Here is a 17,802-nt window from a genome sequence, read left to right as displayed (position 1 = left end):
CCCATAGTATGCTCATGTTCAGGTTCATACTTGTATTTTGGGTTTCTACTAGAACATGTTTACAAGCTTTAATGTTCAAAAAACACTCATACTGTCTGTCTGAATATACCTATATTCACCCTCTGTTTGAAACGCTCTGTTTTAGCGCCTGTCTCTTTAAGCCCCCCTCCCAAAATAGCCCTGTCTGCTCTGATTGGTGAGCTGTTCCGGGTCTTCCACATCTGCACTCTGCACAGTCACTGCAGCCAGGGAATGACTGTAACAGCATCGTAGCGGCACTTTATACCTATTGGCCTATATATGACATCACAACCGTACATCTTGACGGCTCGTTTAAATGCACCGTTTCTAAATACGGGCTCTGTGCATTTCTTTGTGGATGGAACGTTTTGATACTCGCACCTCGACCTTCTTCATGATAAAAAAAGACATGGAAATCTTTTTACAATATGGGACATTTAAAATACTAATCTAAAGAAAGACACATGGATACAGATACTTAAATACCAACTTTTGTACTAACCCATGGAAAACCCATCCTTGTGGACAAGCCATACTGGTTCTGTGTTATACCAGGCTCTCTCTGCCGTTATCTGCTCCTCAGTCTTTCCCTGTGAGAAACAGGTTAACAATCAAAATGAGAAAGACTTGTATAATCAATAATTGAACATATCAAAATAAAGGAGTAAAATGAAAGATTAATGATTAAATCAGATAACTGCATAATGAACCTCCACAAGGATCCTACAAATGACACTGGACTAACATGCAGTTCACATTTACAGTACATGAGCCATATAAGGGGAACTGCATTCGTTAGGCAGAGGGCTTCTTTCAGTGTGAAAACCTGCCGGAATTGTTGTTAGTTGGTTTGTTTTCATATGTCACCTCAGGCATTTTTGACCATTACACATCAGCCCTCCATGGCAGAACTGCAGTTCCCATAATTCCCCCTTTAAAGCACCATTCAGAGCTCACAGAGTGTGCACTAAACTTGTGGAGAGTGCTACAAAAAAACATCACAGACAGAGTGTGAGGCAGGGGTGTTTTATCACAACAAAGTATGTCACTTCGACAAAATACATGAGTTATGGGGAATTGCGCAGAGAAAACACATAAATAATGTCAAACACAACAAACAAAAACAGCCAAATCAAGTCAAGTGTTTGGAGTGAGTCATGCTTCGGAACAGACATACTCAGACTTGCAATCAAGCTAACATAATAAACAGTGGATAGCTGCACCAAGAGTGCATAATCTTTTCTCTGTCTGGTTAAGATGTAAGAACAGCAGGTAGTGACTGCAGAGTGCTCCATGATATTTCAACAGCTAGGGCTATGGGGAAAATGAAAGCCGGGCTTTCCTGGTGGTGGGATTGCCTCACTAACTAATGAGCCATCATCCCACACACCTTTACTAGTTCATCACACACAAAAACCACAAAACACACATCACTCTAAAACACAGGGGGATGCAACCAGAACTACAATGAGTTGTAGCCATAATCAGACCTTAGCTGCAGCTGAGTGTGCTGCCTGAAGTATGGCCACAGGGTCCTCAACCAGCTTGGACTGGAGAAGGGAAGGAGAAGAAGTCAACTGAGTAGTCAGTGTTTTTAGTGATTGAATTCAACAGCTAAACATTACGTTCAATCGCAATTTCCAAATGCACGATTCAAACAATGCAAATTATGACATGGTGTAGAAAAAGAAGTATAGTAGGTCACACATTATTATGAGTAAAAAAACATAATACAAAACCCTGCAGCGAGACCAGCAGCAGTTCAGCAACGCACTATTAAGTCAAGCAACGCTAGCAGAATAAGTGAGTCATAAGTAATTCACCATGAAAATAATTACAATATCAATGCATTAATGAGCGGGGATTTCAAAGTGCATTGAAGTACAGTGTGTGGGTCTGTGGGGACTTGTGCACAAAATGAATGCTCTGTCATATTATCAGTCACAGTTGACAAGATTAGTTGTACACAGTCAGGTATAAATACAGGGCACTGTTCAGCCAGTTGTAAAAAAAAAAAATGTATAGTCAATGCTAATGAACTTAGCTATAGAGAAAGTATGGTCATGCATAATCACAAGGATATAATAATGCAATATGATATACAAATATGCTGTATTACTGCAAACTAATTTGATAAGAACTTTTTCAGTGCATGGTATTTGACAAACTGTTGCATATGACTACATATAGTATATATATATATATATATATATATATATATATATATGTATATATATATATATGTATAGTCTAACCTCTGTATCTATATGTGGGTGTAAAGAGCAATACACAGCAGCACGTTGTGTTCATTGTAACCTGAATGCAGCACTGGTTAAATAAGCTGTTGTTCATCTTGTTGATACCTCTAAAACCACTAGTTTGTGTCACATTACTACATTCCGGGCCCTCACATGAACCCTGAATGAACCAAAGAGAGCAGCGTGGGGACAAAGATGAGCGAGCAGGCACAGACAAAGTAGGGCGGAGAGGGGTCAGTAGAAGAACAGGCTTAAACTCCAGCACTCAACAGGCGAGGGAGTGCGGCGAGCCCACCGTCGAACAGGCAGTACCTGAGAGGGTTTGCGGCCTCCGGCACGCTAGCCATGCAAACAGCAAAGAGGATGGCGGCAAGTCAGGATCCGATGACCCACAGAGAAGCAAAAATAGAGCCATGATGAGACACAATAAGAGACAACAGGAGAAGGAATACAATTAAGTGCCTTTGCATAGCTCTAAACTTTCATAGAAGAAATAACCAGACACTGCCATATAATCAGGCACTACCAAAATAATCACAATGGGCAAACTACATCGTCATACAGTACGCAGGTGCTCCTCTGGACCTTATAACAAAGCAGTTCATTCTGCAGAATGAATGAGAGGAAGGCATTAGGCAAGATAATCACAGAGCACTCATACTGTTGTCTTTTCCGAAACAAAAGTGTGTTACAAACCAATCACACAGCATGTCATTTAAGAAAGCATTTATGGGATCCAAAAATGGAGATAATAATCCGTTTTATTAAAGTATCTACAGAATGTGATTCTCTCCAGAATATATCATAAACATTCAGGGAACACAGGTTGAGCTCATATTGCCCAGAAAGCCTTTATTTTCTCCTGAACTCATTTTGAAGTCATCTCCATAACTTGTGCGACAGAGAAAATATCTCTTTGGTCTCAAAGTTTCAGATTTCACACCAAGTAGCTAACAACGCAGGGGACCCCTGAAATTGGAACCCTATTGGCAGACAGCTTGGGACAGCCGTGGACCTGGGTAATTTTTGGACACATTTCAATCTATCTGGGGAAGCAAGCAGTTGACTCAGGCTGGTAACAGGGTAAGCTTTATTAAAGCATGGCAGGTGCAAACCAAACAAAGTTGCAAAGAGAGAAGTTACATCGTTGCCATCGACGGCGAAGATCCTCCTCACACGCTTGTAATCCTCCTCAGAGGGAATCAGCCCTGGGACCTACAGTTGGATAGCAGGGCCAGCAAATGCAATTTGGGAGCCAGAAAGAAAAAAATCAATGATGCAGAGAAAAATGCTATGATTGTCCACTTTAGAAAAACTGAGTGGCCATATAAAGGCATTCTATGTAAAAAAAAAAATGTCTAGTGGTTTTGAATGTCAGAAACACACGCTGTTAAGTGTAATTTTGCAGCAAGATGAGCACACACCTGTTCATGCGGCACAGACTGAGCCTGGGGCAGTGCAACAGATGACGGCTTACCATCGGGGGCCACAGGGGGACAAGATGTCTCCTTAACCTTTACACAATATATGCAAATATCCACAAACACAGAGTTCAACACAGACAAACGTGCACACACAGAGATGGAAATGACACGGGAAGATGACGATGAGAATGGCATTTATGTTTTACCTCAGAGTATTTTCTTTTAACTCTGTATTCAATTCAACACACCCAGAACTACTGCCAACTTCAAGGTATGTTTGCTCCTGCTAATTTATTTTTCCAGTTAATTCAATCAGGAAATGAGAATTAAAAAAGGATCATTAAGCGTTGCAGCAAAAGAATAATGGTTCAAGGCTTTTGTTTGTCAGTGGTTACTTAAGCAACAAGCTGTTGCAAATGACTTTAAAGTAATTAAAGGTCCCATGGCATGAAAATGTCCCTTTCTGAGGTTTTTTAACATTAATATGAGTTCCCCCAGCCTGCCTATGGTCCCCCAGTGGCTAGAAATGGTGATAGGTGTAAACCGAGCCCTGGGTATCCTGCTCTGCCTTTGAGAAAATGAAAGCTCAGATGGGCCGATCTGGAATCTCCTCCTTATGAGGTCATAAGGAGCAAGGTTATCTCCCCTTTCTCTGCTTTGCCCGCCCAGAGAATTTGGCCCACCCATGAGAGAGAGACATCATGGCTTTCAAACGAGCAAAGTGGCAGTTGGTCAAGGCCACACCCCCACCCTCCACCTTGCTCCCCCTTCTTTCCTCCTCAATAGCTACAGACACAGAAATGGCACATCCTAAGGAAAGCTCATTGTGGGACTGGCTCTAGTGGCTGTAATTCTGCACCAAGGCTGAATTTCAGGAAGGAGACTTCAGATACAGTATTAGGGGGCCACTAAGGTCTACATAAAAGCATCCAAAGAGCACAATGTCATGGAACCTTTAAATAATTGAGAATTGCCTCAGCTGAAATCTCATACAACTGCACCAACATCCAAGGAATCTGGGAGTAGCACCTGAAATTAAATCATCAACTTGTATGACTTTGCTATGTAATTGTGTGCATTTGTGGATGTATAAATCTAGTTTGATCCAATATCTTCTTCTGTTTGCATCTAAGTTCTTTTTTAAGTTGAGGTAGTGCTGCTAAAAACATTTTAATCATGATAAAAATCCTTACTTCTGATTAATTTTGATTTTATTTAAAGGGATTTTTCTTAAAGGGATAGTTTAGTTGTATATCATGGTAATGGCTGATGTCAACATGTCATGTTGATAATTGGCTCCAGTGAGAGCAGAACATTTTGAAGTTCGCATCTTCCTTTCCTAATATTAGAAACCTAAACCTCATCCCAAAGCTGTCAAAAACACAATATCTCTCAGCAAAAACACCAGGTGCATATCTCCAAAATCAAATCTCTCGCTCCAAGGCCAAATACCCAACTGTTCGCCAGATTTCATGGACATCTGTTGATCAAATTTTCAGATGGCCTGCTGGCAGACAAAATGCCAAAGACACTACATAACAGGACAAAAATATAACCTAGTCTGAGGTACAAATTGAAAGAGAGACTATGGACGTAAATACAAGTTTGAAACTGAAAGGACAGCTGCAATACATTACATAAATATTAAAGCCTTAGCTGAAGCTGGATTTAATAATCCAAGTACAGGTCCAAGCTGCACATGGTGATGCATGACCAACTGGGATCTTGGTTTTCTGGTCAACTCTTTTGGGTTGTTTAATTGGCAAGAACTACCAATTAGTTTACAAGAATATCATTTGAATTCTTATTGTGATTCCCGTTTTTTTAAAAAGCATTCCAAACTATCCTTAAAGCCCCTGCCTTAGTGGTCAGCACAACTTCAATGCTCTGCCTGCAGAAAGTGACAGTAATGAGTCACAGCTCAGTGCTCACAGACAACTCCAACTGACCAGACAACCAAGAGTGCAGACCCTAAGTACACCCTTATACCCACTGATGAAGCGTGATCATGAGCTGGTACATGCACCCTGCTTCCCCTTCACTTAGTCAGGGTGGCTTCATTATATCAAGGCTTGTTTTTATCAAGAATCAACTTTTGTTTTTGTAGAAAATGTAAAAAGAGCAATTTTGTTAATCACAAAGATGAGATGTAGTATTATAATGCTAGTTGTAAGAAATTAAGTAATGAACATTGTCAGGGGGTTGCACGTATATGAACAGTAATGTCTGTGTTGTTATCACACAGCATGCTCCGCCCTGAGGTTAAGCAACATGTACTTTTATCACTCCGTACCTCGGGTTTCTTTACAGCGACTGGTCGAGGCTTTGGGATGAACCCTGCAGGAGGAGCAAGGGGGTCTGTCTTTGGGACAGGGATGAATCCTGGCGGTCGTGCCAGGGGGTTCTGCTTTGGTGGCACCGGACTTGATTTTCTGGCAGGGATGAAACCAGGCGGAGGAGTCAACTGATTCTGTTTGGGTAGCGGGATGAAACCAGCAGGCGGGGCCAAAGGGTTGGGTTTGGGAGCAGGGATGAATCCAGCTGGAGGGGTGAGGGGGTTAAACTTTGGTGGTGCAGGGTTTGGTGCTGTAGTACTGGGCACAGATGTGGATGTGGCCTCCTCTGTTTTTTCCACAGTAGGTTTTTCCTCCTCTTCCTTCACCTCTCCTTTCTCCTCCTCCTGCTTCGCCTCTTCTTTCATGTCCTCTTTGCGGTCCTGGGTGCGGGTGCGAGGCCGGTGATCCTTGGTTCTGCCTCTGCCCATTAGGCTGGTGAGGCCCATGGAGATATCATCCTTGTCCTGCCCAGCAGCTCTGGTGGTTTTGAGCGCCGGGTCTGTAGCAGAGGCAGCCCTCGCAGACTCAGAAACAGCGGGCGGGTTCTGCTCTACCGTCCCAGCAGGAACCACGCGTCTAACAACTCTTCTCACAACCCTCACCACCTTCTTACCACTAGAGCTCTGCTCCTCCCCCGGCGTGTCTGAACCGCCCATAGCAACGTTACCATTTAACTCTTCAGCTGATGGTGCAGTTGACTGTGGACCACTTCCTGTGTCTAGCCCGGGTTTAGTGACTGCCTGAGGCTGACTACTATCTACATCAGACTGAAAACAAACAGAGCAAGGCAGACAATAGTGCAGATTATTCCCATGGCTGATGCAGATAAACTGCCAAACATTTCAACAGCAGGTTCTGGGATCAGAAACTGTGTATAAAGGATCATTCAAACTGTGTATCTCAAAATCCTCACTCAAACTCGTGTTTGCATATGATGCATTTAGGTGATACCTTTTGTGTTCCAGAGTCACCTGACTTTAGCTAGCAGAAGGTTGTGATCATGATTAGTGATCAACTATCTTTCTGTTATCTTGTACCACAGCACACAAAACTGGTGTCATCATGTGAAGTAGTGTGAAGTAGTGCATGCAGGTGAAAAACACTTACATCTGGCTTGTTCTCAACTTTAACCTACACAAGAAGAAGCAACACGAAAAAAGATCAAACCACGCATTCAGACCAAAGCGTTTCTTACTCAACAGTTCACAAATTCAACAAGCAACAGCATGCACATATGAACTGAAAAGCAAAAACAACAGAAAAGCGAGACTTCCCTTTTGCTCCCAGAATGAAAAGCGTGATTTGTACGCCATGGAGATAGGCCAGAAGTCATGGAAACAAGCAGGGTGACGTGGAGAATAAATATATGGAATGATGAGAGAAAAAAGAGACAGCAGAGGAGAGGAGGATGTACTGCACGTAGCGATGAAGAATGGAAATTTAGGTGTGAGCAGTGGGATACTGTAGACTTGCTTTCTGCACACAACAGGGCAGGGGGACCATGCAGCCCTGAGGACAGAACACATGAACAACATAATGAAATGGTTTGCTTTCATCACACTACAAGAGACTAGTGGGAGGCATGAACATGAAGATCTAACAAGACACTGCAAACAGGACTAAAAGTCTGTACTTAAGAATCATCTGCAGTAGTGGTATTTATAATATGTGGGCCTCACTCACAATCAATTACTATAACTATGTATGAAGAACTGCCCTTCACCTCTGCACACTAAAATGATTACATACTATGTTGGTAATTTGTCTCATTTGTAGTGATGACACAAAATCTATCAGAAAACATATGACTATTGCACACACCAGACACAAGTGTTGCCGATAGCAAAACCCATTAAAGCCAGCTATATTAGTGGCCAATTGACAAAGGATTCAAACAAACATGCTTGCGATTCTCACACTTGCACCCATACTTAATAACAAGGCAAACATGCAACATGCTGACATTTGTAGAATGCCTGCCCAAACTTTTCATTAACAGTTTCCTCATTGAGGAGACACAGCAAAAATGAGTTGGGCAGCAGCATGTTTCACCATCTCTGGCCGTGCTTTCATCAGAGTCCACTCCTATAAATAGTTTCAGCAGCAAAAGGAGGCCATTCTGAGACGCCATCAGAGCCCAAATGGAACTGCTAAGCAGAGCATGTACACCCCCGGACCAGAGCACACTGCTCACCACACACACACACACAGTCCACCAGAGGCCCGCCGCGCCCATTACCTTCTCTTTAGGCCTGGTTAACCTTCCAATCTTCGCTCTGTCACTGGAGCAGTGCAGTCTGGGCCAAGGCAGGGTATGACCTGGGTCTGCAAAGAGCTCACAATCACTAGTTCTGAGTGAGTGGGAGGGCAATGTCTAGGGCGGGGTCACAGTCAGCACAGTAAAGTAAAGCTGTGGTCTGAGGAGTGGAGGGGGGTAATGTGAGAGGCGCTGGGCAGAGAGAAGAGGGACAGCTGCTGAAATACAGAGGGGTTATAAATAGAATTTGCAGAAGCACATCGATTAACGCTGCCACTTTTCACTGCCACTCTCTTCTCCTGGCTACAGGGAATTAGTGAGGTGGTCTCCCTCATCAGGTGAAATACAAACTTGTATATGCCCTTTCCATTTGTGGAAAACACAAAAGCTACAACACAATTAAGCAATTGAGAGATGATGCAAATATCTATGGCTCAGTACTGAGTGCAACAATGTCCTTCTCCAAACAGACTCCAAATTGAATGAAAGCTTATTTAATCTTCCACCCCCCTCCACAATAAGATGTGTAGGCATTTGTCACAGTGTGAAGCATACACACTATTATCTGAACATCAAACAAGAATCATCTTTGTTCGCTGTAAGGTAAGAAACCTTTCTCTCTATGCAGCTACAGTGATGCACACATAAAGGACAGATAAACCAGATAAATCATCGAAGGCATCAACATGTCTATAATATCTGTAACGCATGTTCCTCACTATGCTTTTAATACCACAAGAGGGAGCTAGAAACTCATGTATTAACCTCTATTTCACAGAGGGTTCTGCTTATATACAGACCAGTCAGATAGTATTGGTGTCATGGAGTGAGGCCACACAAGGAATACATGGAAATGTAGCAAAAGGCTTGGCTGGGCAGTGATGAGCTAATCCAATCTTTGCATGCCCTTTACTTATTCATAAACTTATTAACAGTTTAATTTATCACATAACCAGTACTTGTGGGAGTTTGTTGAAGTAATTCATTCAGAATCATGAGAAGCAAAACTTTTTTATTTCGATTGTAATGTGCAAAAATGGAACTTTCCTGCAAAAATCCTATAATTCAGCTACAAGTCCTTTCTTTCTCGTGATAAAATCAGAAGCTCAAATATTAGCACTCATCAAGACCCAGGCAAACACACAGCCTGTCTAGCACAGTTTGCTAATCCCCAGAGTCAGTTACTGGGACACAGCATCATGTCGACTGTTTGTCTACATATGGTTAGTGCAGAGCAAGATTAAGGACTCTATACACCATAAACACTGCTGATTCTGACCCAGTTAAATCCTTCAATTTCATGAAATCTGTGTGAATCATATTGGAAACAAATACAACATAAACACTTGGTTTGTCCACAACCATATCTGCTATTTCTTGATCTACCAAAACCCTGTTAGAAAAGGCAGAGCCGACAAGGAGAAGAAACCAAATAAAGAAAAGCTGTGAAAATCTGAAGACAGAATGACACAATCCCTGAAATCAAAGTATTACAGTTATTGATGGAAGCTGATCATGTAGAGATTAATATCTCCATACAGTGTAATCCAAAAGCAGGCAGAAATCACATGCCATGACGTGTCCATGCTTTGGGAGCTAAGAGCAGAAATGAATCACTGGACATGGCAATCTGCAGTTCTCTGAAAAGTCCAGGATGTGACCCAGAATTTACTCAGTAATAGTAAATAGGCTTGAAAATCTGAATTTCTCTCTGAAAGTAGGCCACATAGGCATGATTTAAGGAGCAGCTTATTTTAACTCGGGTGTGATCTCACCTGTGCTTCCTGGGTTAAGCAGAAATAAAAAATGGTCTCATGTAACAGCAAAAGACAATTGTCATGGTGTTCACATACTGTAATAGCACACATTGATAATCTCAATAAAACAGGAATGCATAATAGTATGTATATACATTGTATCTGCTTGTAGTGACACAAATAATAGCATAATAAAACAAATAATGATGCTCAATCAAAAAAAGCTCTTGGCTGATACCTTTATTTTGGCTGACAAGATGAGGGTGTGTCTGACAAGTGTCTGTGTCCCATTGACTGACAGACATGGTTTCAGTCACACACCCAAGAATGTCAAGTATGTCTGTCTTAATATGTCAAACTGCAGTCAAAATAGTCACAGTGACTTTTTTTCAGCTGACAAAATTACATGAGAGGTCAACTTCTGAAACCAGGGCAAGAAAAGTATTACATTATGAAATATGAAATACATGTAAACTAAAGAATGTAGGGAATCTTAAGTATAACCTCTATCATTAAGCAAACAGCTTTATTCTTGGAAGCCCCACCTCTTTCTAATCCATGCCTGTACTAAATGCTCCCTGCTATGTAGCATCACCCCACTGGAAAGGGGGATGATGTGATTTAAATGGGCAGCTCGGGGAGGAGATTACGCCATTTGCTAATTTCCAAATGATAAAACTGTGTCTGGGCTGCAGAAAGACAGGGAATGGTACGGCATGAGAGAAAAGTGATGCAGGGATATTAGACGACCACATATGGACATCAGGTCAGCCATGGGCCACCCTGCGGCCAGATTTTGTCACTGCAGTGTCACAACCATACCATCACAACCAACCACCCATCATACCATATTTAAACTGTGTTTTGAAATTACAAGTGGTGCCGCCAGCTTCCAAACGAGGAGACCTAAAGTCAGTGTAGAAATAAGTATTAAATATGGTAATAAAACGTATCAAATAAATGTCAAGTTAGCTCTGCCAAATAAATTATAATAATAACTTAGTGGCATATGGTGTTCATGAAGACACTAACCAGGTCAAGGGACAGCCCTTTTTGGCACCACTGATTTGTTGAGAGCCCCCTGCAAAAACAGCATCTCAACTTGGTTTTATAATGCCTAGGACCAATTAATTTACCTGGAAAATTGTCTACCAGTGCCCCTCCCTTCAGAATGTCTGGATGACAACGAAAAGATACACAGGGTATCACAGTCCCACTCAGAGAGTCTGTTGCGCAACATGATCCCAAAAGTAGTTCCCATCCAGACTGGTTTTGGATATTTTAAGCATTTTTTTATTCTTCAAATCTTTCCCATGTTAAAACCGAGACAGAATTCCCAGTAAAAACTTTAAGAGAGCAGATATGAATCTGAGGTCAAATGTTTGTAACATTGCAGACCTTAAGCGTATGACCATTAAAGACATTCACATCTTTGTTTTAAAGGGTTCAAATCCTGTTCCAATAGTTTAAACGTATTCATTTCAGTTATATTAACTGTGAATGTGACGTTACATAACAGTGATCTGAGTCCAGTGGTGTCATCTCAGTCATTAGATGTGCACTGGCCTGAGTGGTCTAAATGCTCAGTGTCTGTGATGAAGAACTTACAGTGAATCAGGAAAGACACTAAAAGCTTTGGAAATAAGACAGAAGGGACAAAACAGAAAAAGAGTTGTTTTAGCCTGATGTGGTGTGGACAATGGCTGCCACCCAATGGACAAAGGGTTCATGTGCTCAGCTGCGCATACTTGGCCATGAAATCATTTAATTTAAGCCCAGTATAATTTCAAGTAGGGCTGGGCGATATGGACAAAATCAAATATATATATATTTTATTTATTATTTTATATTTTTGACCAAATACCTCGATATCGATACCGCAACGATATTGTAGTGTTGACTATTGGTGCTTTAACAAAAATATTTACACAATGAGATTTTTGATAAATAATCATCAGTAATGTGGATATAATGACTAAGTGGGTAAAGGCAAATAATAAAACAGTTACAACAGTCTGGTAAGTTCAGAAAATGACATCACTTTACTGTAATGCAGCCTTTAAAACCAGGAAAAGACAACACTTATGTCATATCACGATATCGTTATAATATCGATATATTGCCCAGCTCTAATGTCAAGGCACATTTAAAGTTTACTTCTCTTGAGAAGTGATCTACTACTGACCATTTGGATACCAAATAAGCAAATGTTGAGATTATATTACTCTAATCAGAAACCATATAATGATAAAACAGAAAGAGACAGACAGTTTGGTTACACTTTACTTGAAGGTATCCACATAAGAGTGACATGACACTTTGTGAACGCGTCATAAACATTATAAACAAGTCATAAACGTTTATGACATAACGCTTCTTTTAGGAAGTGTCATTCGGTTTTTGTCATGACAAGTTATGGTTAGAGTTAGGGTCAGGGTTAGGGTTCATGTGTCATGACTGTGTCACAACAGTGTCATGTGTTCATGACAGTGTCATGTCACGCTTATGTAGATACCTTCAAATAAAGTGTTACCGACAGTTTTTGTTCAATAACCAGCTTCTTATTATTGTACTCTAACTGCAGTCTTGCGCTTACACCATCACTGCTGGTTGCCTGGTAACCTCACAGTGATGACAAGACTCCGCAAAGTCAAGAAATAGTCACATAAACCCTGGTAAAACCACAACTAGATATAGATACCAAAACACAGAGATACATGTTAATTTGTGAATTTTAGATATGCTGGTAGACAGATGTTTTTACTTTTGGACTGAGCTAAGCTAGACGAACAGTCTCTGGCTGTAGCAACATTGTTAGCGGACAGATATGAGAGTGGTATTAAAGTTCTCCCCTTATATTTGGCAAGAAATAAGAATATTTCTGAAAATGTCACTATTTTTGTAACCTTTACATGTCCTCATGCATCACATATGGTTCTAACTGTGTTGCAGAGCTCTAGATCTGGAATCCAGATCTTATTATAACCACCTATAAATAGTGCTGTTGGTTCTAGGTCACGCTCACATGCACATTTTCTGCTTTTTAAATGGCCTGTCTTATGATGATCATCAAGACAAGTTGAATGTAGGACAAAGCAAAGTGTCTCTGGCTGTGTGCATATGCATTACCACAGAGGTACGGTCCCATAACTTAAAATTATGGTTACATGGGTAAAGTATTGGATAGATGGAGAGACAATGTGATACACACCAAAACGATCAGCACATATCAAGTTCACACCTGCGGTTTTACAGGGCACTTCACACCATTTCAGTTTAACTTAATATTTTATCACTAACGTCCCTTTCCCACACTTACAACATGGGACGATACGTTAAAAAAAACATGCCTCATAACTTGTCACTTTTGGGCACTATGATAGCCTACATAAGATGGACATGGTTCTTAAAACAAGTGAGCCTCACAAAATAACACTAGCACGTGTTACCAGTGTTATTTGTTGTCACTGTTGTAATGTCTCAAATTTCTAAACGCCAGCCGTGTGCTGCAATGCACCTTTTACATCGTACGTATGTGCCAGAACAAATAACCAAGTATAGCCCCACAATATGGGTTAAGCACTGAATTCCCACACAACTCTCAACTCTGATGTGCTCGGAAAGGAAGGAGACATCTCTACTTTATTGCACAAAAACTTTGTATATTAGTAAGTTAGTAAGTCAGTCAGTCTATTATCATTTCACCATCCTTGAAGTGTGATTCTGAATAAATCTAACAACTGACCCAATGTAGAGGTGTTAAAAGGAATTCATTCACTGATTGAAACATCTTTCTCAATAGTCTACATAGGGCCTATGTTCATATATCATGTATCATAATAAAGACATACAATAATTTACCTAAAATAGGGCTGTTCAATAGACAAAAATAATATATGATATTTTCTTAATTTCCAAGGTTCAATGATATCCAATAGTATTCCGCTTTTAAACTGAAATTATAGTAGTGTGACGTTCTAATTACATAGCCTAATTATTATGCTGGGGCTTATAATCAAAACTGTCTATTGTATTTTGTTCTAATTATATTACATAATATAACCTACCAATGTACACATTGAAGGTAGGGCTGCGCAATTAATCGCAATTGTATCGAAATCGCAATATGGACTAGTGCAATATACAAATCACAGGGGGGCGCAATATTTGTTGATAGCAACATATGTGTCAAACCATTCTGAATGAAGTCTTGTGGTGCTGCAGAGACGTCCCGGCCTACCAATCGTATCCTACAGACTAAACCACTTGTTTGGTACAGATCCTCGCAAAAATCACACTATAATCATTTTAATTTCTTTCAATGTTAATCATTTTCAATGAAAATGAGAATAATGACACAAAAACGATCATTCCCTCCAAAATCGTGAATCAAATCGCAATATCAGTCAAAATGATCGCAATTAAATATTTTCCTCATATCGTGCAGCCCTAATTGAAGGCATTTTTTCTATAAAACTCAAAAGCACTGTGGACACATTACTGCTATACCTCAAATAACAGTGTACTGTCCAGCCCTAACCTAAACCAAAGTTTATGTCAACCACTGTCTTAAGATACTTAAAAATGCATAAAGGTGTTTGTTGTGCCACTTAATAAAGAGTTTAACTTGATGCTCCTCTACATGTTGCACATGATTATCCGAGTGAAAAGAACTGAATGGGCTGCCAGCCACGTCTTACAAGACCATATGGCCATGGTCTGTGGTGGCGTTTGGGCCGTTGTTTCCTTCAGCGTCCTATTGTTTGGTGTCAAAAGACTGGGGAGGAGGGAGGGGGGATTATATATACGCAGAACACATTCTCTCTTTCAAAACACACACTCCCCCATACATACAAGCACAAAGGCTCATTACCAGTGTCATTACAGTTCCAGCCATGACCCAGGCTTCTTTAATCCACTACATGTGGGCGCAAAACCACATACTTAGAAGGAAATACCAAAATGAGAAAGAAAGGCTGGCATTTACAGTAATTTTAGGTGGTGATTTTAGTAACGTTTACGCAGGTATATATTTAAAAACCCAAATAACGCAGCTCAAGGAGCACCAGAACAACACAGTTGTTGCAATGCAAATATGGAGAAACATTTTCAAAAGTCGGAAATTGTCACAAGACCCAAAGTGAAATCCTCACCAACAGAAAAGCAGCTCTTACAGGTATAAAATTATCTGATGGCCTTGCGGAAAGAGAATCAGTAGCCTAAATGTGGAATTTGTGTTTGTGTTAAATGTGGAAGTTAGAATCTATTCAGTCGGTGGACTGAAAATGATTCAACAGTAGTACTTACATCAAAGATGTGTTTGTGCAGGCCTTCAGTGGTCCTCAGCCAGCTGCGGTTCAACTCACTCAGCTCCAGAATCGGCTGCACCTTTAGCCGGACTGTCTCTCCAGACTGACGGATCATCTCCACGATCTCATCTCTGCTCTTGTTCTCCACATTGATCCCATTGATTTCCACGAGCCTGTCTCCTGGCACCAGGCCCAGAGCCCGGTCCTTGGTCCCAGAACCTGGTTCGGCAAAGTGCACCACACGGCGACACACTCCTCCATCAGGCTGCCTTTCTAGCATGGTGGTCCTCCGCAAAGAGAAGCCAAAGTCCCCAGTGTTGCGCCGCTGTATCTCCAGCTCTCTTGGATCTGGTATTGGAGGAGCAGCAAGCATAGGCAACTGCAGTTCTGCACCAGGGAAAGTCTTCTCCACCATCTCAGGAATGTGAACCACGTTGGTGGATTTTGGGTTGGAGTGGGACTTCAAAGATGTAGTCCAGTTCTGCCCACAAAGATTTGACGCCTCCAAAGTATTGTCCTCTTTGCTCTTCCGGGAAAAAGACACGTGCCTCTGGCCTACCACAGAATTCAACCTGGCCAATTCCCCAAATTTAGCTGCTCTCTCTTTTACAGAGCTGCGACGGTGATCCAGTTCATTTCCCTTCACGTCTTCACCAGAGGTACTTGCACTTATTTGCCCCTTATCCTGCCCCAGGTTGGTGTGAAGCCGCTCAGCCTCCAGGTCTGTCAGGCTGAGCTCCATGCTGGTAGCTACCTTAATAGGGATAGGACTAGAGATCTCCAACTTACCCCGAGAGTCCCTCTTAGCGCTCCCTCGATTGAGGTGGAAGAAGCCTCTACGTATGCTCATCTCTTCCAGGCTCTTTAACTCTGCCTGGGACATACGCTCTTTCTTTTCTTTCTTCTCTTTCTTAACCACGTCTTTCTCCTTCTCCTTGTCTTTCTTAATTAGGTGAAACATGCTCAAACTGTTGCCAGTTTGAATTCTTTACAGCGACAAAAGGACAGTTTCATACAAACAATGAGAGAGAGAGCATCTACAGCAGCTATGGTCCTATAATGCCATCTGTAAGGAAGAGGAGAAAGTGGAGAAAATTAAGAAAATGTTTGCTGAGAGCTTCATAGAACCGTCTAATTTAGTTTCGCCTGACTAAGGTACTGGCATGCCGATTATTGGCCAATATTGTTTAGTCATGCACATCTGTAATGGCGCATACAGTATGATGACAGATGTGCAAAACAAAATTGCAGTACATACAGTAAATTCTTCATAGGATGCTTTTTTAAACCCTTTATTTACTTTGAGTTAAATATAGCCTGTTTGTTATATTTATGTTTCAATTTATAGAATATGACATCAGCCTTAAAAAGTACAGTATTTATTGTGTTCTTGTGACAATGTAATAAATCCAACCCCATAAAGTAAAGAAGGCATGTCAATTTTAACATTTTTCTTGTTGTTGTTGTTGTTGTTGTTGTTCTTATTGTTGCAACACATAAAACATTTGATAAAATAGGCCCACTTAATAAAGTCATAACTCTTTTTAACACATCCAAAGTATCATCGACATAACTTAAATCACAAGGAAAGTATACTGTGACATCACTCAGTGATGCATTACAGTCTCAACAAAGGAAATGACCTACAAATATGAATGTACTCTTTTGGAGTATAGATTTGAGATGTATTCTCTTAGTCCTATACACTGACACATGTCAAAGCCACGATGCATTTCAAGTTGCCCTACATACAGACACTGTTTGGAAGGGATCTGTCTTAATGTCAAATGTTCAGCATCGCAATTGAAGTGATGCAGAACATCTGAACATATGTGCACGAGGCTGTCAATCCAAAGCTGAATGCCTTGTGCACATACAATAGCTTGTGTGAACACATAAACAGTAAATTCGCACTTAATCCACACTTAATCACATCTCCTGAGGTCACAGAGGTTATGACATAGCAATAAAATCACGTTCAGCACTTCTATACAATATTTATAGATTGTAAATAATAAAACATTCTTGATTGTTACCTTTACTGAACTTACTGTACACATGCTATAGCTAGGTTGTGGTTGCGAATAGTCCAGGGCTTGGCCGTAATGCTCTCCCTTTAAGCTGCTTTGCCCTCATTTTTCTAGCACCGGTGTCCTTAGGGAACACTTTCAGTAGAGAGTGTAACAATGTCATTTATATAAAATAACACAGAGTAGGCCTACACGCTATTAGCAGACATGACAGTGACCTACCTGTAATTGCCTGCGTTGTTGTCTTGCTTGAAGTTTTCAGAATTTTCCTCCTTGGAATTGACAGTAGGTGCGAGACATGTACTTCTGATGCATTCAAATGCTAGCCGTAAACTCTGATTAAAAAAAAAAAAAAAAAAAAAAAAAAAAAGTGTGGTCGACTATAAACGACCTGGGGATACAACCAATCT

General features: G+C 40.9%; 1 protein-coding gene across 10 annotated transcripts in view; it reads right to left on the bottom strand.

Annotated features, from left to right (window-relative positions):
* Positions 1-17,714, bottom strand: part of LOC120544010 (unconventional myosin-XVIIIa-like) — a 62,930-nt gene extending 45,216 nt beyond the window's left edge. For 3 of the 10 annotated variants that reach the window (XM_039777491.1, XM_039777495.1, XM_039777492.1), the window contains exons 1-9: positions 8,279-8,501; positions 7,314-7,548; positions 7,147-7,170; positions 5,997-6,806; positions 3,704-3,793; positions 3,423-3,494; positions 2,592-2,618; positions 1,512-1,571; positions 524-611 (exon numbers count right to left, since the gene is read on the bottom strand). In XM_039777491.1, coding sequence (XP_039633425.1) covers positions 524-611; positions 1,512-1,571; positions 2,592-2,618; positions 3,423-3,494; positions 3,704-3,793; positions 5,997-6,806; positions 7,147-7,170; positions 7,314-7,352 — 1,210 coding nt within the window. In that variant the 5' untranslated portion in view covers positions 7,353-7,548; positions 8,279-8,501. Of the gene's footprint in view, positions 1-523; positions 612-1,511; positions 1,572-2,591; positions 2,619-3,422; positions 3,495-3,703; positions 3,794-5,996; positions 6,807-7,146; positions 7,171-7,313; positions 7,549-8,278; positions 8,502-15,360; positions 16,429-17,614 lie in introns of those variants that run through there. The other 7 variants (XM_039777497.1, XM_039777501.1, XM_039777499.1 and 4 more) reach the window with 6 other exon arrangements.
* Positions 17,715-17,802: the final 88 nt, after the last annotated feature.

The sequence above is a fragment of the Perca fluviatilis genome, chromosome 16 (assembly GCF_010015445.1).
Source record: "Perca fluviatilis chromosome 16, GENO_Pfluv_1.0, whole genome shotgun sequence".
Taxonomy (NCBI): domain Eukaryota; kingdom Metazoa; phylum Chordata; class Actinopteri; order Perciformes; family Percidae; genus Perca; species Perca fluviatilis.
This window is presented reverse-complemented; position numbering and strand designations above follow the sequence as displayed.